The sequence below is a fragment of the Phoenix dactylifera genome, chromosome 3, assembly GCF_009389715.1.
Source record: "Phoenix dactylifera cultivar Barhee BC4 chromosome 3, palm_55x_up_171113_PBpolish2nd_filt_p, whole genome shotgun sequence".
NCBI classification, from domain to species: Eukaryota; Viridiplantae; Streptophyta; class Magnoliopsida; order Arecales; family Arecaceae; genus Phoenix; species Phoenix dactylifera.
Genome location: NC_052394.1, coordinates 13,036,361 through 13,058,127, shown reverse-complemented (window position 1 = coordinate 13,058,127; position 21,767 = coordinate 13,036,361). Strand labels below are relative to the sequence as shown.

At 37.8% G+C, this 21,767-nt stretch overlaps 1 protein-coding gene across 3 annotated transcripts in view; it reads right to left on the bottom strand.

Annotated features, from left to right (window-relative positions):
* Positions 1–21,767, bottom strand: part of LOC103708025 (protein FORGETTER 1) — a 49,479-nt gene that overhangs the window by 15,543 nt on the left and 12,169 nt on the right. Inside the window, exons 8-27 of one of the 3 annotated variants that reach the window (XM_008792778.3) lie at positions 21,147–21,279; positions 19,318–19,378; positions 19,151–19,232; positions 14,254–14,382; positions 13,864–14,007; positions 13,621–13,720; positions 13,411–13,539; positions 10,562–10,632; positions 10,306–10,478; positions 10,137–10,230; positions 8,371–8,468; positions 8,154–8,289; positions 7,938–8,044; positions 7,076–7,171; positions 6,865–6,952; positions 6,650–6,770; positions 2,054–2,165; positions 1,847–1,970; positions 1,690–1,767; positions 1,467–1,585 (exon numbers count right to left, since the gene is read on the bottom strand). In XM_008792778.3, coding sequence (XP_008791000.1) covers positions 1,467–1,585; positions 1,690–1,767; positions 1,847–1,970; positions 2,054–2,165; positions 6,650–6,770; positions 6,865–6,952; positions 7,076–7,171; positions 7,938–8,044; positions 8,154–8,289; positions 8,371–8,468; positions 10,137–10,230; positions 10,306–10,478; positions 10,562–10,632; positions 13,411–13,539; positions 13,621–13,720; positions 13,864–14,007; positions 14,254–14,382; positions 19,151–19,232; positions 19,318–19,378; positions 21,147–21,279 — 2,195 coding nt within the window. The remainder of the gene's footprint in view (positions 1–1,466; positions 1,586–1,689; positions 1,768–1,846; positions 1,971–2,053; positions 2,166–6,649; positions 6,771–6,864; positions 6,953–7,075; positions 7,172–7,937; positions 8,045–8,153; positions 8,290–8,370; positions 8,469–10,136; positions 10,231–10,305; positions 10,479–10,561; positions 10,633–13,410; positions 13,540–13,620; positions 13,721–13,863; positions 14,008–14,253; positions 14,383–19,150; positions 19,233–19,317; positions 19,379–21,146; positions 21,280–21,767) is intronic. The other 2 variants (XM_008792780.3, XM_008792779.3) reach the window with 2 other exon arrangements.

The window sequence follows — 21,767 nt, the reverse complement described above, 5'->3', positions numbered from 1 at the left end:
TAGAAACAAAATCAAATATTTGCATGTCGAAGTCTTCGCCCATGAATCTACACTCTTGTGAGACTTGGCATGGTCCACCCGATCATAAAATTTTATAATTTATATGTATTTTCAAAGTCAAGAATCTGCATTGCTAATGTTAAATTATTACAATTGCATCCATTAAGCAATCATATGGCCTCTAGGAACAATATGACATAAAACAATATTAAAATACCCCTAAAATCATAATTTAGATATCCATAAACCTTAAAATAATCTTCAAAAATAAAAATATAAAAATAAAGAAAATGTTGTACTAATACCGAACCGATATGCATTTACGTATCGAGTGTCCATGTGGCACGGTATGGTACCATATTGTGCTAGTCCTATATCAGTGCATTGCCCAGAACCCAAACTACAGTCCTTGTCCTAAACTATAAGTGCATGTGCCAAAAGGAAACCAATAACGAAAATGAAGTAAACCTCCTGTTTAAGCTAAGATATAAAGGGAACTAATCTCCTCTAATTTCTACACAAAGAAGTTCAAGGAATAACAATATTCAATTAGGCCCAGTCAAACAACTGCTCAGGAAGCCCTTTTTTCCCTATGGTTGATGCTTACCCTTTTTGGAAGAGGGTCATCTTGGAGCCCCTTGCATTCGTTCAGCAATACACGAATGGAGTTGAGATCATTGCGAAGTTTATTGTATAGATCTAGGTTAAGCTCACATGAACACCCACATTAGGCTCATAGCTGCTGACAACTTCCCCTTCTATTCCTAGCTACATTGTTTCTATATGTTAAATGAGATGCTTCAGCTGGCACCTTGCGTACAGGTGGTGCTATTGTGGTTTCTCCACAAGAAACAGTGAGAGTTTCTGGTGTCAATCCTGGACCACAGCTCTCACTGAGGCGCTTGCTGACACTCCTCCACTCCAATTTGCTAGATACATGTATCCTCATGGGCATAATGTGCCTCAAATGAAAAGAGGAAACCACGCAACTAATGTATCATGCTTCATGCCTTAGTGGCTTTAGGCCCCCAAGCCCACCAGCAGCTTGGCCCATGAAGAGGACCATGGTTTTGAACTAATTGTGTGTGAAACTCCTTTAGCCCCAACTCGCCTCCCCCCATCCCACCCAAAAGAAAATCAACTCAATTTTTTTTTCCTAGCATAACTTTTACTGCCTACTTTTACTTTTATAAACAAAACTATGAAACTCGATAATGCATCTAATAGAGATTCTAGGTAAAATTTTTAGTAGAAGCAGAGTTTGCCGTATTGGTTGGTATCGGTGCATACCGACTACACCATACCAAACCATTGCACAGTACAGGAGGCGTACTGAGTGTGGATACATTAAACCAGCCCCCGTACCGACACAATAATAGAATAATATCAGTAAGGGATCCAGTACTGAGACGGCGAACCTTCAGCATAAGTTTAAACAAAATCATGATTATTAGCAGATGACGTACCCTTCAAATGCTAGCATAAAGTGCCGTTTCCCCATCCATTCTCTCCTAGACTCATAGAATCCATCACTGACACAACCACCTCCATCCTTTTCCCTCTCATCCAGTAGATTTTTTGCTGACTGCATAAAGACAATCAGATATATGAAGCATATAGCTACTATTGAAATATTGAGCAGATATAGACTGCTATATGATCATGTATTCAGTAAGGTCACGTATTTACCTCCCAAGTCATACCACGATCAACAATGAATGTAAATAATACAGTAGAAGCACCCGATAAATTATCAACAAAAACAGTCTGTAAAGAATATCATGAATATATGTGTGAGAACCAGAAATTACTGTTGTAATAGGTAATTTTGAAGGAAAAAAATTACCTTGGGTGATCCCTGCAATTCAATGATGTTACCTCTGATATCAACAATCCCCGAATCAAATTGCCCTTCACTTCGTGCATTGTGAACAAGAAGATCAAGAATGCTGATAAAAAGTTCAAAAAGCCTGGAAGAATAATTAATATGTTAATTGACTCAATGATAGTTTCTTGCACTGCAGCTAAAAGCATTTCTCAATTAATTACGGGCCTATTCTGGATTTCTGGAGGCAAGCCCAAAAGACGATTTAGAAAGCGTCCAACATCATGCATATCTGAATCTACTATGCGGCCAGTGACCTTTCCAGCATCCTTTCCATTGCCTGTATTAACCACCACAGAACTGACAGTTAAAAAAGAGAACGAGATGAAAAATTAATACAAGAATCTTGAAAATGGGAAAAAAGAAAACAAAAAAAGAAAAACTTGCATTTTAAATGAAAAACCCACTCAACAATGGACAGAACAAATACATGAAACAATATGGCTCTCAAGGATACAATGTGGACCTCTCCAAACATTTGGAGGAGATTTGGTAAGGTTATTTTATACAATATGGCTAGGCACTAATATACATGAACAAATTTGTGTGTGTGTGTGTGTCAAAATTCAATCACAGAAGTTCCCCACAAGGTCTGCGGAACCGTCCCGAACCGCCCGGTTCGGGGCGTCCCAGGCCGTACCACTAGTGAACCGGGACAGTTCCGCTATTGAAACCGAGACATCTCTGTCCGTCGCCAGAGGGGGAGAAGGAGAAGAAGAAAGAGGAAAAGATAGAGAAGGGGGAAGGGAGGGAGAGGGAGAAGAAGAAAGAGAGGCCAGCCGAGGCCAGCCGGCAAAGGCCAAGGAGCCTCCACACGAAGGAGGCGGAGGCCAAGGAGACGCGAACGCGGGGCTCCGCCTCCGGTTCCCTGTTTCGTTCGAAATAGAAGCCTAAAGGAGGCCCCTTTTATTTTTGTCTTTTTTAAGTTGAAGTCAGCAAGCCCCGCCTCTGCGTGTCCCCGGCCTTCGCCAGTCGGCTCCGACTGAGCTCTCTTTTCCTTCCTCTCTCCCTCCCTCCCCCACTCTCTCTTTTCCTCTCTCATTCTCCCTCTCCCCCGTCTCTTCTACTGTATCGGTACAGGCCCGGCACGGCACGGCACAGGCCCATACCGACTCGTCCTGCCAGACAACTGATACGGTGCCCGGTACCGGTTCCGCCAACATTAGTTCCCTATAACAAAATGGATAGACATCTTATACTGTCGAGAGGCGAGGGGTCAAAAGTCAGTGGCAAGACTACAGTAGATGTACGGGCGTGCCACCGGTATTGTGTTAGCTAGAAATAGGATGATCACAAGAAGATAATAATAGTGTGGGTCCAAATGCCTTAACCTTCAAGGACTTGTGGTAATGATTGAAGCAATCTACTGCTACTGCTACTCTTAAGGAAAAAGTCCTACCAGTAAACTACGAGTAAGATAAAGTAAAGATAAAGAAAAGATAATTAAAAAAGATAAATGGGATTCATGGATGTTTCGAAGGGTCTCCTTTTTTTAGCATTACAATATAATATTTATAAATGACCCTCTTTAACTATCTTGACACTTGTCCTTGCCATTGCATGCCACATGGGCCACTATTGCCAAGACTGGTAGGTAGTGCTACCGCTCTGCTCGCATCCTAGGTTGTGGTAAGATGGATGCCATTAATTAGTTTTGCCACTTGTCATCGCTAGTATTCCACATGGCCCACTATTCCATGTATGAGGATCAGCCCGACTAGACCGGCCTGGGCCTGGGCCTAGACCAACCTACTAGTGGGCCGATCTAGAGTGGAGTGCATGGCCCGAAGGCCTATTCCAATTAAAAAAATGGGGGCAAAAAACCATGTTTTAGTTGGAGACGAACTCCTGCCCGATCTCTGATGGGGGGCTAGGAATAACCTAGCCTCTGCTTCTATTTAAAGGCCCCCACCTCCTACTTACGAGCCACCATTGCCGATCACCGCTAGTATCGCTCTCTTCCTCTTCTTCTTTCGGAAGACCTTCCTTGGTACCCGCCGGAATCATGGAGCAAACCCTTGCCAGCAACAAGGTAATAAACCTTCTTCTCCTCACTCTTCATGTCCCTACGCTACCATCGCCGACCCAATTGAAGTCGGTCAGTCGCCGGATTCAGCCGCACACCCTCTCCCCTGTTTGGCGTGATCCTTTGTTTCTTCTTGTTCTTTCCACCATCGGCCAAAATCGGTAGTAAAGTTGCTCCAGTTCTTGTCGGAGTTCGGCTTTCTAGCCGGTGATATTGTCATCATCATTGATTTCTCCATGCTGAATTGTGCGGGGAGTTGTTGTTCCATGCTTTCTCTTCCCCTATTTCTCTTCTACCGGCCAACCACTGTCGCCACCATGGCCCACCACTCTGGTCACAATGACGGCTCAAGTAGCACCCCTCTTCCCTTCCTTTGTTTTGAGAAAAGAGAGGGATACCATATTCTCGTTTCCCCTCTTCCTTCTCTCTCTTTTTATCTCTGCTCTTTCTTTCTCTCTCTACCTGATTATGGGGATCTAGTGGAGGATCCCAAGTTTCAATCTATAGACCCTAGGTTAGCTCCAGTAGAGGGTTCTGGACTAGCCCATTTGTGACCTTTCTATATGTTGACCTCCACCTAGTCAGTGCCCGACATTCTTGAATCTCATCATTGATGACCCTGCCTTGCCCTCCTTGCTCTGATCTGACTTGTTTCATGATCCATTGGTTCCCCAGATCGAAACAGCTCATGTTATTGGGCATTGTTACCTGGTATATCGTGTCCTTTTTCTCTATTTCTTGATTCGCTCCACAATTAATTCTAATTATTATAAATTTTCTGGATATTGATTCGGTTCCATAGGCATGCAATCAATTGGACGAGAAGACGTTGAGCAAGGAGACTTCTGCTCTGATCCCTAAATCAAGGTAATCCCTAATATCTTTATTTAAATTAGTCACATGTTAGGTAGGATCGAGAAAATTAAGGATAAAAATAATTTGAATGCCAACATTCTGAATTAGGAACTTAGCAATGATTGGTTAATTATTATTGTTGATGATTGGTCAAGAACAAGTTGGTTTCATATTGATTTTTAAATTAGACATGTTAGGTGGGGACTGGTAGCATTGCAACTGAGTTGGTTGCAGCAATGGTAAGAATTCCTAGACACGATCACCTGTATTTACATATGCTTATTTGTACGTTGTGTGGTTTCGGTTTCATGGCTGATTGTTGTTGATATGTGATTGCTTGTACGATTATTTATGTTTTCTATATTATATGAATGTAGTAACTATTGATGGCTTTTCTAATGACTACATGAAAGTTTAAAAGGAATATAATATTATACTACATCACTTGGCATGAATAAAATTTAATAAACTGATAATTAAGAAAGAGGTGTTTAGACTAGCCGCATTAAACTATGGATAGCCTCATCACAGGTAGGAACATGGCAATATGGATAGCCTTGTCATGGGCAGGAACATGGCAATGTGAATAGCCTTGTCAGGAGCAAGAACGTGGCATTATGGATAGCCTGCCATAGGCAGAAATATGGCATTATGGATAGCCCTGCCATAGGCAGGAATGTGGTACTTGAGCTTGTTAGTCACAGGCTGGAGTGTGGCCATGGTTAGTCCAAAACCTAAAGATAATGTTGATTGATTCAGATCCAGTTATGAGAAATAGATGATAAGTTATATGAAACCACTGAGAGGATTTGTGATGATACACAATGTATGTTATATGCAAATATAACATTTTGAGTTATATACTGGATGCTTGATATGGTATTTCATGGTTTATATTTTCACTCTGATACTGTTTGTTTGGTATTCTCGAATTATACTATTATATTTGTGTGGATGTATGGGGGTTCTTACTAGACTATAATGTTCACAGCATCTCCTCTCTTTTTTCTTTCAAAGTTGCAGGATGCTTAGTACCTGGCTATGGTTGGGATCACAGGTGGAAGGATGAATAGGTAGAACATCATTGATATTGGTCGGATGGTTGAGTTTTGTATTTGTACAATTCTTGTTATTTGTTATAAATTGAGATCATTATTGTTCACTGATATTGAAGTTGCAACGAATTTACAAGCCTTACATATTCTCTAGGGCTTGCCCTAAGAAGTGTGCAGCCATGTCATGTGGCCAACCTGGGTGATGGGTTTGAGGCATGACAATGCGCATGGTAGGTAGTGCTACCACTCTTCTCAATTCTTGGATAGTTTAACTACTTCCACATCAAGGATATGATAACCATCATCCTTGAACTCTGCTCCACTAAAATCCTCATCCTAGGCTAATAGCTCTCATTCTCCTCGGTCTACACCATAATCAATTGACCTATACCCTTGATGTTTGGGCCTATATATTTGGCCTACACAGCCCACTTGAAGACCTGCTACTTGGTCTATTCTAGAGAACCTCCAGCACTTATTATTTGATTGGCCTTTGGAACACCATCGTCAATCTGGATGTGGTGTAAACACATATGAAGAGCATTTATAGATCACAATTGGTTGAGTACTTTAGTTGATTGCAATGGTGAATTCAAATCAGGAAATGTCACTTATATACCTCACTAGTATGTTTGGCCATCTGATTTTTCTACTATAGCAAATAGGCCTTGTAAAGCAGGATATGCTACGAAGTGTTCCATGCAGTATTGGTGAAGTTGCAAAACCATATTCAAGTGGCCATTGCATGGAGAGTTTAGGTAACATGAGTAAAGCAATAGTCACCTTACTATGACGAAGCACTTAAAGTACTACTAAGTGTATACTTACAGAGAACTGTATCCCTAACAATTCCAACTGATATTAGAGCAGCTTTAGCCTTGGTGATAAATTCCTGAACACTAGCTGGATTCTCAGATGAACATCCAGGAGGCACGACCGGCAAAGGATCCTGATAAGCTAAAGAAATGTGAATTTACATGGTATTCAGCTTTGAACCAAAAAAATAGCACAAAATAAGTTTGAACAGAAACAGCTATAAAAACCTGCTCCATTATTCCTCTATACATCATTGCAAGCGCCCTCTTTCCATAATTGCTATCATAATTAAAAGCACTTAATGATAGACCAGCCCTATAGAAACAATAAAAAAGAATATGGAATGAGAACAAACACATATTATTCTCTTGTATTTTAGTTCAAGTTTGAGCATATTGTGTTAGTTGAACACAAACAATCAATTATATCAGAATTAACCTGCGATCTCCTTGTGTTAGAGCTCCAAGAGACTCTAATCTCTTTGCTACAATTGATGCAAATCGCCGTTCACCACCAAGATTTGTAAAAAGAAGCCTAAAAGCATAAAATTAAAATTAAAGAGCAAGACAATTAAAATTGAAGCATATAAAATTATAAACTTCTTTAAGAAAAAAGGAAAAGAAAAAGATTGAGCACATATTATCTGGCCAGATTCTGGGAGACCACTGCAAATAAAATTGAAGAGCAAGACAAGGCAATGCACTTTCATAAAATGACTTCCTTCAGCCATATACTAGCTTAAAGAAAGAACAAAGAAGTAATGAATGAGATGATGCCAGAAAAATACGGAAGAACTCCTCTTTAGCGACTCAATCACTAGAAAGTGCACAAGTCATTAGGTTACATTTAGTAATAGAAATGCAATTTGCCCTTAGATGGGTAAATTTAGGTTCTTTTGACTATTTTAATACATTTTGAATATTTGTTAGGCTGAAATTTGGACGTTCTTAGACATTCTTCGCTTCCCAAGGATAAGTAGTTTAAATCTTAGTTGGGAAATGGTTTTGACAAGCAAAAGTAAGATTATTTTGAGGGTAAAATAGTTATTCCAACTGCCTTTGTTAATTTTACTTCATATATTTGGCTCTATATTTCTGACATGCAAAAAAATTGCCAATAAAAGCTAGTGAAGTCTTTAAAATTATGGTAAGCAGAGGGAGAAGTAACAGAACAAAATGTCAAAGAGTACACAGGAATAGTTGCATTCTAGAAAAAAATCATAAACATACAATAAACATATGTCAAATGGACTTTTAAGAAAACCTAAGAGACTCATCTAGTTACAGTTATAAGAAACGACCTATATTGAGGTGCAGAAGCTTGATTAGAGCGATGAGTTCTTCCAAACTGTTGAATGGCACGGTCAGCACTCCAAGGAAGCTCTAGAGTTATATGTACCCTTCTTTTCTGGCAACCATAATTCACATGATGCTCAATCGAAAGATACTTTCTGAGGTAGCAAATTCTTGAAGAATTCAAACATGAGGGAGAAGGCAAAGCTCAAGAAGAGATAAACCTGATTTACTGCCCTTCTATCAGCCTGTAGAGACACACCAGCTGAACCTGCTTCAGATATTATAGCAACCAACTTTTTGCCATCCATAAACAATTGTTTCTCATGCATATTAACCATTTCCATGGCAACTTCCTTTCTGCAGAGCAATAAAAAAAATCATTTCGATTTTAATATGATAAAAAAATTGAAAACTAAAGTTACACAAATCCATCCTCACGTGTTGCGCGCCTGATAAATAACACCTTTTCCAGTTGAAGCCCTTATTAGCATACCTCGCCTACCAGTCATTTCTGCAACATTTTCAGGGCCCCCTAACTGCAGATATACATGAACAGTTGAGTAGCTTACTGGTAAAGATACAAATCCACATTGAAAAAGTTAATGAGATAAAATGTGCTGATGATAACCATAATTTTCGATTGTCTACATTCAACAATCACTAGATTGATAGAATAGAACTTTCCAGTTGTCAGTGGCATAACTAGCAAAATGTAATTGTTTCTGGAAGTATTCGTTGTAAGTACATTATAGGCTCATTCTTATAATACAATACTTGAACAAAGTAAACCATCAGCATAGATACACCATAAGCACAGTGCAATAGAAGGAAGCATAGAGCATCATATCCACACTCTATAATAATGACCCATGACCTCACCAAAGAAGGCTTGTCGAAAGGTTATTATTTAGGGTCCTTACATTGCTTAAGTACCCAAGACCACCCCAAAGCACAACAGGTGTAGGACTATACCTACGTAGGACATTACACACTCCCCTCATTTAAGCCCTAGCATCCTCACCAACAGAAGAGTCCAATCATAAGCACCACAAGAGCTCAAGATCAGCCATCAAAGTGCCCATGCTGCAACATCCCCTGGTCACACATGGGTCGTGGGCTAGGCCAACTCTAATATCATTTGTAACTACCCAAGCCTCACCCAAAAGGACTAGCTAGATGGTTATCAAATGGGGTCCTTGGCCTTGCTAAGTACCCAAGACCTCCAATGCACAAGTCCTGTGGGACTAACTGCACGGTCATGCAGGTCCTAACACTATACAAAGATCAGTGCAGAAGAATGAAAAACATATGTAATTGTGATCAACTGATTAGATCATGGATAGATTAGCTCGGTATCAGTTGGTGAGCAAAAAGATCACAACAATTCAGCACCTCTATGACCTATTTTCCAGTGTCTGGACTATGGAACCCAAGGGAAATCTGATGACTTTTTGGCATTGGCTGAGCAGACCCCCTTCTCCACCAAGGAGAAAGTCTGGTTTCTACCATAGCAATGGACCAATTGTAGCATATTTGCAAATGAATATGGGGTTTTGAACTTGTGAAAACTAAAACTCAAAAGAGCAAGGACACCGATAATGTCTAGGGTATGTAATGCTTAGAAGTATAAATAAAACAAAGGAACTCAGTAAAACAAGTGCAACAGTTCTTCTAGAACACACACACCTAGGAATTCTAGTTGCACCGTATAGATAACAGCTACGGTTAAATATATAGCATCTGAAACTGAATTTGAGATGATCACCAGATATCGAACTTTTGTAAGAAAAAATCTATGTACAAATGACCAAATAATACAGAGTGTCATTGTTTTGATCATGCCACATTATGAAATATGCAACATGATATTGTTGCCCAAGATGGCTAAGTATAACATTTACTAGGGTAAATCTGTGTAAATATAAAAATAAAGTTTGGTAGACATAAAAGCATATCTTCAGCGCTTGAACAATCTCTATTTCAGTTCAATGACGATAAAGTTTTATTCATATAAAAATTAATCTTGAACGTTGATGACTAAATTTGAACATAATACTTGATTTTAAAACAAGAAAAAACTCTTTGCAAATTGGGTAACAATAATGATAATATAATAAAAGCAAATTAATTATATTTTCCTGCAATTCTAACAGATTTGATGATTCCAAGGAGTATTGAGGCCTGTTCATGATAAGGACACCTACCTGATCAATTAAATCATCCAAAGGATTGTTAGGCAGATCCAAAGACCGGATTATATCCAAAATTTTTGATTTTCGCTCCTGTGCAGCTTCATACCTGACGAATTATAGTATAAATGTCATTTGTCAATTATGTGATCACAGAGCAATTTATTGGTGTTCAAGTATATACCTCTTCAAGAGTTCAGCTACATAGGCATCCCTTGCCTTGAAATATTCATTAGTTTTCTCCCTGCATGAGTAGCATGACCAATCATCGGGAAGTATATCTGTCCAAGGAGGCACTAAACAAGCAGGGTGGACTAGTCGACCACAACAGGAACAGCGAAGCAACAATTTCTTCTCCTTACATGATAATAAATACATCAGCAACAGAGAAACGGAAATAGACAATACAAAAGATATTATAAGTAGAAAATAAAAGTCACCTCTTCACTGTTGCAAATTTCACATATTTGGAACTCTTCATCAGATTCTGTTGATTCATGATCGGACTCGGCTGCAACAATCATAAGAGTTCTATCAATAGGTAGACTAATGAACATTTAAGACTTCAGTGCACCTACCCAAAAATATATAAATTAGTTTAACCTATTAATTTACAACAACAAAAAAAGCAAATTGGGCACAAAAATTATGACAACAGAATGATGGCACCGTGCAGCATCAGTGTCTTTTGGATGCCTACCAAATACTGAACTTTTATAAATACTGCTACCATCTAACTTGGTTCCACACCACCTAGTTTCTTCATTAGTATAATGTCATTTTAGGTTTTTCAAGAACTTCTCTAGCAATCCCTTTAATGTGTTCTAGCAAATCATCTCACAACCTTTCTAGTTCAGTTCTGAAATTTTTGTTCCCTTTTTTAGTAACTTATCTCTAGAACTTTTTTTTATCTTACAAGTTTTTGTTGTTTTGCTTCTTTTCTTCTTGGTCCTTTGGTGTATAAGACTGTTATGAAGGGTCATCTTACAATCTTTTGCACATTGATCTCTCATTTCTCTGGAAAAAATTAACTCTTAGAAATTTGATCCAAACCTACAAGTAACCAAACCTTCATTTCTCTTCCAAAAACAAGTATACGAAATTGCTAGATGATAGACCACCACAAACTCCAGCAGTTAAAATCATATGCGCAAATGTAAGAAATTGTTTATGTAGGGGCTCGTTTGGTTGGAGGTAAGTAAAAACAGTTTAAAAGTGCAGTACAAAGAATTAATTTGCCAAAGTCATTTGCCAAGAAACTGTAGACCATTTCAAATGCTTGTTTGTATGGATAAAGTCTACTTCTTTAGACTTTCAATGTTTGTTTTGAAGTAAGTCACATTGTGTTGAATTATTAAAGAGGCACCAAATATTTGGAAGTGCCACTTCAGCACTAGTCGAGTGGTAGTCAAAAACTTAAACATTTATCGCGATTGTGAAAGTTATGTTTCTGGGTTCCTCAAACAAAAGTGCTAGAAGTGCCCAATTTCACTTAAACTCAATTTCTCCAATGCTCACTTACCAACAACCAGATGGACCCTAATTGAAAGCCAACTTATGATTAACTGGAAAGTGATCATACAACCAACAGAGCTAGCATGAAAATTTCAATCAAGGTTTAAAATTTTGGCAGAAATTGATCGATTTCGGCCATGACCAAACCAAAACTGACCCCCCCAGTTTCGGGTTTCGGTCAGTTTCAGCTGAAACTAGCTTGTTGCCGTCCTGTTTCGGTGGTTTTGGCTAGTTTCACCGAAACTGATCGAAATTAGTTTTAAATACTTATTCTGAATACTATTTTGATGTTTAAAATATATTGGGGACATTTCTTTATTTAATTAGTACATAGGCTATCGAATATTAATTTCAATTACTTTTCTTTCCTTTTAAGTATATAATGTTATAAATGAATATAAATAGTGAATATAAGTATATAATTATTAATGAGCTAAGGACTTCGAGGAGGCCCCTATTAAAGCGCATTATGATAACTAATGCAAACAAATAAACATAAGACACTTCAAAGAAATAATATCTTTTTGATACAAAATGAATAAAATATTATATAATTACATGCATCTATTAAATAGTCACTTATCCACAAAAATATGAGAATTCAATATATTTATCAATTCTACTAGAAAATGAAGAAGATTTGAATGCACTCAACCAAGAAATGCTGAACCGGTACCGGTAGGCATACCGGTCGCCTACCGGACCGATTCGAGACCGGTTCGTACCAGAACCGGTCTGGTCAGAACCGGTCATTTATTTATATTTTTTTTTTAAAGCTTCAAAGTTGCCAAATATAATGGATTTTAAAAACTGAAGTTTATTGACAAAATATACTTCTTCATAGAAAAAAAAATTAAAGTAATATTTTGCTTACATGCAATATTAATTTCAGTCTAAAATTGCTGAAACTATACAACGAAAGCAACCATAAAACGCAAAATGCTCTAAAATGCTAATTAATAACTTTTCTACACATTTTCTTTTCTCTCTTTTTCTATTCTTTTGAATTTTTCCTGATTTTTTTTGACTTATGACCGAAACTCCGAACTTGGAGCAAAATTTCTTAAACCGCTGAAACTGCCAAAACTGAAACTCCACAAACTTGATCTATACCAAAACTAAACCCAATGTCAAAGAATACAAATAAATAAAACCAAAGAGGCAATCATAGTTGCAATATAAAAAAAACAAAAAGAAATTCCAGATAAGATTCAAAGAATCATTGATGACCATCAGTTTCAACGTGCAAGAAGTTTATGTTACCCTTTTAAAGTGCCTAAGTTCAGAAACCATGCTTGTATAGTTTGTATAGTGTACCTAACAGAATTTAACTGTAAGTTTCTAAATACAGTAGTCCATAAGAAAATAACGGAGCATGTGATAGATGGGCAAGCATACAGGTTCAGGTTTTCAGTTTCCAATACTGAGTTCTCTCTTATGATAGATATGGTAGAATCAAGTGATAAACCAGTCCGCCAACAGGACACACACACATACATATCAAAATCTCATGAAGTACCCTAATTTTTGCTAGTCTAAAATGATTTATTACTAGATTAAAATTAACTAAAGTTCAACAGAGAATAGAAAGAGCAATATGATATTAAATTACAGGATAAGGCCAACATCAACATTAAACCATGTGGTTGTTTTTAGAGCAAAACAAGAAAACCAGTGTCATAGAATTATACACTCTTGTACTTCATTTTCCATTTAAAACGAAGTACCACAATCCATGACTACCATTAAAAATATCAGCATTGTAGAAACTCACTTTGAGAATCCTCATCACTTTCGTCATCACTTGCAGCTTTCCATTTTGCAACTTTTCTCACCCTTCCTTTACATGAGACACCAGGAGTTGCAGAATGCCTCTTCCGCTGGAGCTCTCTGACACTTTCTTCTAAAGTAAAGTTTAGAGGAAAAGCTGTTTTATAATGCAGCAGTGTTAAGAAAAAGGATCATCAACAAGTTGAGCACACACCTGGTGCTGAGTCAGGCTTTGGAGGCAAGGGATAGTTTTCTTCCACCAGTTTAAGAAGGAGTTCACGAGGACCCGAAACAAAGTCATCCAACTCAAGACCCTGCTCCACAAACCGGTCAACTAAAAAAAAGGGAGAAAAAGCTTCGAGAATGCATAACTGAACTGTGGAGACTGTGCTTAAAACGTAAGATCAATAATAGAAGGAAACAATGGTCTTAAATAAATATAGAACAAGGTACGCACATATTTTGTTACAGCTTCCTCAGTTCGGGCTTCTCCAGTGCTTTGAAGACCAATCACGACACACTTATCGTCTGCCAGTGCCTGTTTGGCCAGCCTCAAAGCAGCAGGAACTTTAGCTGACATACACATGTGTCTGAAAAAACGCTGTCAACACCACAGCATCAACATCCAATCTTTATAATCATGGAGAAAATTGCATGTGCACGCAAGCAGACTCACGTACACAAGTCCAAGCAAGTGATGCAAGCACTAAAAGCAGCATTGAGGTTTAGTATTTATTATCATTGGACCATCAAACACACAATAATGTAATTTTGAAGAAGATTTAACCCATACACATGCCTCACATGTACACACTTTAACAAGAAATTTGGAACAATTAAAAACTACCTGATGGCTAGCCCAGTATAGCCGCCAAACCTGACTTGATATGGGCTTCTCCTCTGAAAGAAATGCACTTGCTGATAGTAGCTCCACCCGTAACTCAGCCCAAAACTCAGCTGCTTTCTTATACATAACCTAGAATTTGAAGGAATCACATGAAACTTAAAAAAGAAGCTGCATTAAAATCTAATATTTAAAAGCAGAGTGAAAGGAGAAAATAGAAAAGGACGGGTATGTAAGGATGCATTATGCAATAATTGAAATCTAAAATTTCAGTAAATCACCCAAAGTGGCAAAAGAAATGAGTAAGGTAAAAATCTAGACAAGGACAATCATAACCATAACCATCCAGCTTTGTGCCATTTATTTGGAGTCAGCTTTATGGATCCTCATCTCTCAAGCATTGCTATTAACGGCTAGCTCAGATGTTATATCAAGCTTACCATATCCTTAATATAAACCTTGATATTAGTCATTTTGGTTCCTGAAAGTCGCAGCATATTTTCATGGATGGGCAACCATTACTCAGAACACAGTGTAATAAGACAGGCCAACCAACTGGAACCAAATATAATGATGAATAAACTAGATTTAAGATATAGACCAGGTGCAGCATGACAAACCCAAAATGATACCAAGAAGCAGCCAAAGTAAATGAATAACTAAACAAAATTGCAGGATGAGGAAACATTAAGAAACTCTATGAAATTTCTGATACTATTATATAGCCTCATGAAGAAACTAGCAGGAAGCTCAAAAAATGCAGGCAGAAATCAAATCCCAAAATAGTAGCTAAAACAATGGAAAACAACCAAATTGATATATCTTAAGAAGACTATGCTCTCTCATCGTGTTTCAACTTAATTTTTAGAACTATAGCATACCAAATTGAAAATGGAAACTTTGGCCAAATTGTTTAGACCTTAAGAATGTGGGTGTGAGAGAGAGAGAGAGCACGGGGCGGGCTCGGGAGGTGCGGAGAGGGGAGGGGAAGCTAAGAGAATGGAAACCTTCAGTACTAGACTAAAGGTCACGACAAATTTTCATAGTGGGCTATATTGATTCTATTTAAATTCCGTGAAAATAAATCAACTAAGCAGAGATGCAGCATTTATACGATAAACCACACAACATGAAGATAGAGGTGCTGCGAGCAGCATAACATGGTCCACTACAATGAAACAACAATCAAAACCAGAAATGCAGTTTGAGAAAGTAATAAAAACTTCCTCAAAAAATTATACTTTCTTGATGAAATCAGTCTTAAGTTCAAATTCCAAAATGGAAATGATGGCAAAAGAAGTAAAAGAAAGAAATTGTAAAAAGGTTGGCCCAGTTAAAAGAAAGAAATTGTAGAGAATTCAGAAAGCAAGGTCTGGACCTATACCGGTCATTGGCCAGCATTGTAACACTTTAAATGTTTTATCTAAGTCACATAGCACTTAAACAATCTGAAGCAAAGAAGAAAGATAAAAGTATAGCGTAGCCAACTCACACAAAGTGAAGATAGTTATTTCATGCATGCAATGATAACATTTTATGAAACCTTGCTTCTAGTCTAGAAAGTACATAATATTGTGTCCTTAATCTCAGAGAGACAGAAAAACTAATATATTGCAAAAAGATTACGTCTATCAGTCTAATTTACAAGCTGTGCCCGAAACTATTGTCAGCTGCTGAAATCCTGAAACTCTAGACCTGGACGAACTCTGTTTTCTTTCATTTTCTTAGACCTGTGGGTAGGGGTGCAAATGGGTCGGGTCGGCTCGGGTCGGGTCGGGTCCTGAGTGACCCCGACCCGACTCAGTTTTCTGTTCGGATCCTAATTTTGGACCCATACCCAACCCAGTTGAAGATCGGGTCGGGTCGGGTCGGATCCGAGTCGGGTCCGGGTCCGAATCGGGTCCAATTTTTTTATGCTTTTGGAAAAGAATTTGGGCAGATCTAATTTGGTCATATCATAATTATGAGGTGCTGGGTGACCTAGAATTGAAAGACTTGCAATTGACCTCCAGTCAGAACAGATGACCTATGACGTACTAACTAAGTCGGTCTGCAAGCCAAATTTCATATCACACTATTTTTTATCTGTATGACTGATTGGACGGAACTTGGTGTCTCCCAACTCCCCTCTCACGAGGGCAAAAAAAATCCCAGACCTTCTTCCAAAATCCAATTCCATTGCAGAAAAGTAGGCACATGACCCATATTCAGTTCAGCGTTCCCTCACTTTCTGCCTTCAAAAGTTAAAAGAAACAAAAACCAAAAAACAGAAGGAAAAAAAAACCAGCTACCCAGACACCAGAGGTATCAACAGTGTAATAGATCGAGAGAGAATCAGGACGGGCTGAGGTTCCTTTGGATACTGTGAACCTATGCCTGTTGCTATCCTTCCAAGCTTCAACCCGACTCCCCTTAGGCTTTTCCTCTCTCTCTCTCTCTCTCTCTCTCTCTCTCTTCGGGTCGGGTCGGGTCCGTTCGGTAAACCCAGACCCGACCCAGAAAATGATTCGGATCCAATTTTCGGACCCGACCCGAACCCGCGGGTCCTAAAATTCGAGTCGGGTCGGGTCTATGCGGGTCAGGTCGGGTCGACCCATTTGCAGCCTTACTGTGGGTCGGAAAGAAAAGATGCCATTAACTGGCGCATTACAAATTAGTCAAATAGTAGTAAAATTTCACACTAAAAGAATTGATGAAGACTGAACTTTTTGAAGCCAAATCGAGAATGAGTTGTTCCACAGAGAAACATAGATCAGAATTTAAATTTCATATACGAGCTGCTTCTTAAAGGGCCATTGCTTGGTAGAACGGTGAAGGCTTGGGCTGACTAGTGCAATGGCACAGGTCCGAGTCCTGGGGCAAGCCACTTTGTGTAATAAAATGCAAAAGGTGAAAATCTGTCCCTGGTTTGCCCCTCCCAGGACCCCGAATTGTTGGGAATATAACTGGGTATTGAGATTTATTTGCTACTTGTTAAAGTACAGGTTTGTGATGGTGGGACAGAAAGCCCATTAGCCATGCAGTATAGACAGGTTGCCACATGAGGCATCAACTGAAGAACTCAAAGGTGATCACCTATAGCAGAATATTCTAATGTATTGTGACAATTAAAGTACATGAATTATTGGGGATTAAGGGTCACTTTGAAGCCAGGAATGATATCTGTGGAGGAGCAAAAGTTGGAAGAAAGGGATCCAGGGGGTTGAAGAAAGCATGTAGAATTTGGGGATCAATAAACCGATAGAAGATGTCCTAAGCAGAAATTTGAAAGTAAACCTCCTTGAGATATTTAGAATGAAAAACACCACTCAAGTAATTAGTGTGCCTAACGATCCAATACATCACCCAGTCCCATAAGACTTCATGCATTAACCACCATCTACATTGATATCATTTGCATATACAAATTTAATATTCCTCTACCTCCACAGCCTTCATACTCACAAGCACGCCAATAAGTCTTCATTAAGGAAATCTTTCCTCTATTTAGTTGACCAATAAAGCATGCCGAATCGAAGTCAGGAGATTGCTTTTTGCTCAGCTCAAAAGATTTAATGATGCCCTTGCTTTATTCAATTCCTTTTTAATTTAGACCAATTTCATTTGCTTTAAGTATATAAATATGTTTTCAGTAAAAGTTATTAACAACCATATTTACATATTAACAACAGATATAAGCTTACAGTTCATGACAAAAGATAAGCAGGCACATGACTATTTACAAATTGACAGCATGTCGTAGGCATTCAAAATATATTGCCAATATCATGAGAAATTCATGTACTGTCTGTACTATTCTAGGTTCTGACTCATGTACTCTATGTGCTTCATAATATTCTCATGAATATGAAGCAACATAGGCAGGCACGTAAACTGTAACACATTGCACTATGCTGGTTCAGCGGGGATTTTGAGGCCATAGAATCTACCTACTAGTAAGATAAGCTCCTTTAACCTATAACTAGTCATCATCCATAGTTTCAACCCAATCTGAATCATTTAGAGACCTACAGGAGTAGCATCTATGTCCTAATGACACCCCCTAGAGAGCTAAGGTTACATAAGTGGTGTCACAAATATTATAGTTTATTTAATTTTCAAATTACATTAATTAAGATAAGCATGATTTCAATGGCTTTCAATCAAGAAAACTAAACAAGATAAATATTTCTAGCATTTGATATTATGCATTATGACCACTTGGCTCAATCCAAAGTTCTTGCTTCCACTTCGTCCACACCTACTTGCACAGGTGCTTAAAAAATGGTTTAACCAGAAAAAATTCCAGCCACCACTCAAATCTGGCTCTCTTTCAAATCCTCAATAAAAGTTGGAAATATTCAAAGGGAAATGGTTAAGCATGTGTTTAAAAAAAGAAGTTGTGGTACAGGCTTATGCCAGGATGCATCATTCTGTGCCATGTTACTAAAGCAACATAATTGGCACAGTTAGACTGGCCAACAGAAAATATACAAATGATATACTCCTGGGTACTGCACCAATAACACACAGGCATACTACATACAAAAGACACGTTGCAGTATAAACCTGCACTTTAATCCATGCTCACCTATGGCCCAGTTCCACTAAGTTTGCAAATTTAGTATAAATAATGTTTCTGTGCCCACAAGTTAAACTAAGTATATTCAAGAAAAGGCATACTACAGATTGTACAGACAGCAAAGTTTGGACCAGCATGTATAATCCATGCTCTTTCCAGAGTGTTTTTTTTACCTAAATTGTAATAAGATCTGAACAAAGCATAAAGACCCAAAGATTAAACTTATAGAGTAAAAAAAATGTTAATGCTAAAAGCTAATAATGGGGAAAACAAATATTACATTATTGATTGCTAGTTCAAACAGCAAAATATTAGTGAAAAATAAGATGCCCTCTTTACCATCATATTTTCTTCCAGCGGTGCTTCTATCACTTCAAACTCAGCCCCTTTATAACTTAGTGTTCGGCAAACATACATACCCCTAGACAAAGTCAATCACAATAATAATTACAAAAGCACTTTGTTTTAAATTGATAGCAGTTCATAAAAATTTCTAAAGTTCCAACCTCGCCTTCATGTCCATTGCAACAAGTTCCAATGCTCCAACACCACCTTTATCAAGAGCGCCTACATAAAATATGGTTTCTTGTTGTAAGGAACATTTTTATTTTGCCACCTTGAAATGCAAAAGCATTCTTTGAAAAAAAAGTAATATAATAATTATCAACATTACTAAGACTGTAACTAGAGATCTGAAATTGTCAACACCCATGAATTTTATTTATCAGTGGTGATACAATCCACATGTAAGTGATTTGTTTAATCAAAGTTTGACAAAAGAAGAGAATACCAAAATTTTGGTTTCTGCTATTGTTCTTGGGAACCATTAATTATAACTATGCAAGCTATATTCTAGTACTTACATTATTATCTTAGTCTGATCTTCCAAGTACCATGCATGTCTATTTCTCAAGCAATATACAGATTATGACTACACGAACTTCCCCAGCATTTCAAAGACTACGGCTGATCGCAATAGTTGCCAAGATTAAGAGTTCTTATTGCTGCTGAAGATTATTATGAAATCAGTTGTGTCACTAAGTATATTAGATGGTGTTTATCCAGATTGGACTAACACACTAGAGGCTTGATTGTCATTTCGTTGCTGTGAATAGGACTTGCAGCAGTTTTTCCTTCCAAATTCAAGACATGCTTCCAAATGGGTAAAGTTCTCCTAGCTAGGGCTAACAGCAGCATATATGGATCAATGAAGATCAGATTTTATAGAATAGATTCATTTGGCATACTTGAGATGCTGTCATATGTAGACAAGAAGAAAAACTAGGAGGAGGAGGAGACTTGGGCATGAGTTATAGCATATATGGATTTAATTTGACTAGTTAATAATAAACCAACCAACATAAGCAATGTTTTTCTTGTAATCAGGCCACTAAAGCCTAAATCAACCAATATATCAGGTATAATTGGCATGTCAATAATTAAGGTCACTATAACCAACTTTAACATAAAGTCAGTCCAAATATAAGGTGCAGCATCTATTTCTCACTTTTTGGACACTCATCTGCCCACCCCCCACCCCACCCAAAAAGAAAAAAGAAATTAAAAAAAAATACAACATGGACTTGTGTATTTGGTGACCATTAGATGGGAGAAGATCCTCGAACTAGGCAAAATCCGGTAATGCCAGATATTATCATTGCAATTAGTTGTTGAGTTTTGGCAGGTAAAATATTTATAGCTAAAAAAGAAAACTGCTACTTAGAGCCCCCTTTTAGAAGAGTATGACTCAATAGCTTCCATGCCTACATAGGCACTATCAAACTTTAAATTTCAAGAGTCTATTTAAATTATTCATTAACTCTATGACTGACACATACTGCAGTTCCATAATAGTGCAATACCATGACCATAACTACTGCCATAGTAAGTTCAAATTTAGGAGTAATTTTTCCAAGGTAGAGAAGTTTGATGGAAGAGTACTAACTAATATAAACAAGGTACACTTCTAAACTAATTAACTTGTAAAAGGAAGAAAAAAATGCAAATGGAATATTTACTAAATCTTTGGTGAGAAGTTCAATTCAAAAAGATCAGTTTATACTACTTTAAAGAGCATCACTGTGTACTCGAATGACTGTATACTGCAAATCATGACCCAGAAAAGGTTTCCAGAAGAATTAGAGCATAAAAGAAACTAAACCTCAGTTTGTACCAAATGGTTATCAAGCTTCACAATTGTAAACTGTTCATGATTAAATTAACATTCAGCAGAACATAATTCATGAGAGTGCAGCTGCAAATGACAGCACGAATAAGTGGCAATTATCAAAACTCAAAAGATTACAGTTGACATGGAAAGCAAGAAAAGGCAAACCTAAAAAATCATGAAATTTAAGGAAACATGTTCCTGCTCCCCAAAGTCCAAGCCGAACCATGTAACCCATGTTGCGAGGCTCGGAAGCACCAGTCGCAGAGCAGTAAACAACTCGAGCCTCCGGTAGTCGTGCCTGTTATGATTAAGTATGTAGTTACATATCAAAGGAATATACAACATTTTTCATGGTTATTGTATCAAACAGATCTATATGAAGTAATGCCATAAATAAATTCTAGAGATGCTTCTAATCTATATCACAAAGAAGAAATGAGGGGCATCAGAAAGGAGTCAAAGCGATAATGTTTAAACCTACACAAGTGGGATGTAGTCAATAGGGTCATCTGAAGCAAGATCCATTACTTTCTAAGTCTAAGAGCTCCCAGAACTCATCAAATCTCCTAAATTATTTATATAAACCAAAACGCTCGGTAAAATCAGTTCACATTTTCTTGTTACTACCATGACACAGTTATTAACAACTCCATCACCTAGTTATGGAGTACACATTTTTCCATTCATATATACTTTATTTAACATCTGCACAAAACTCCCCTAGAGTTAATAGTGAGATTTTGTCAAACATCATTATCAGGGAGCATCTAATTCTATGTGGAGATC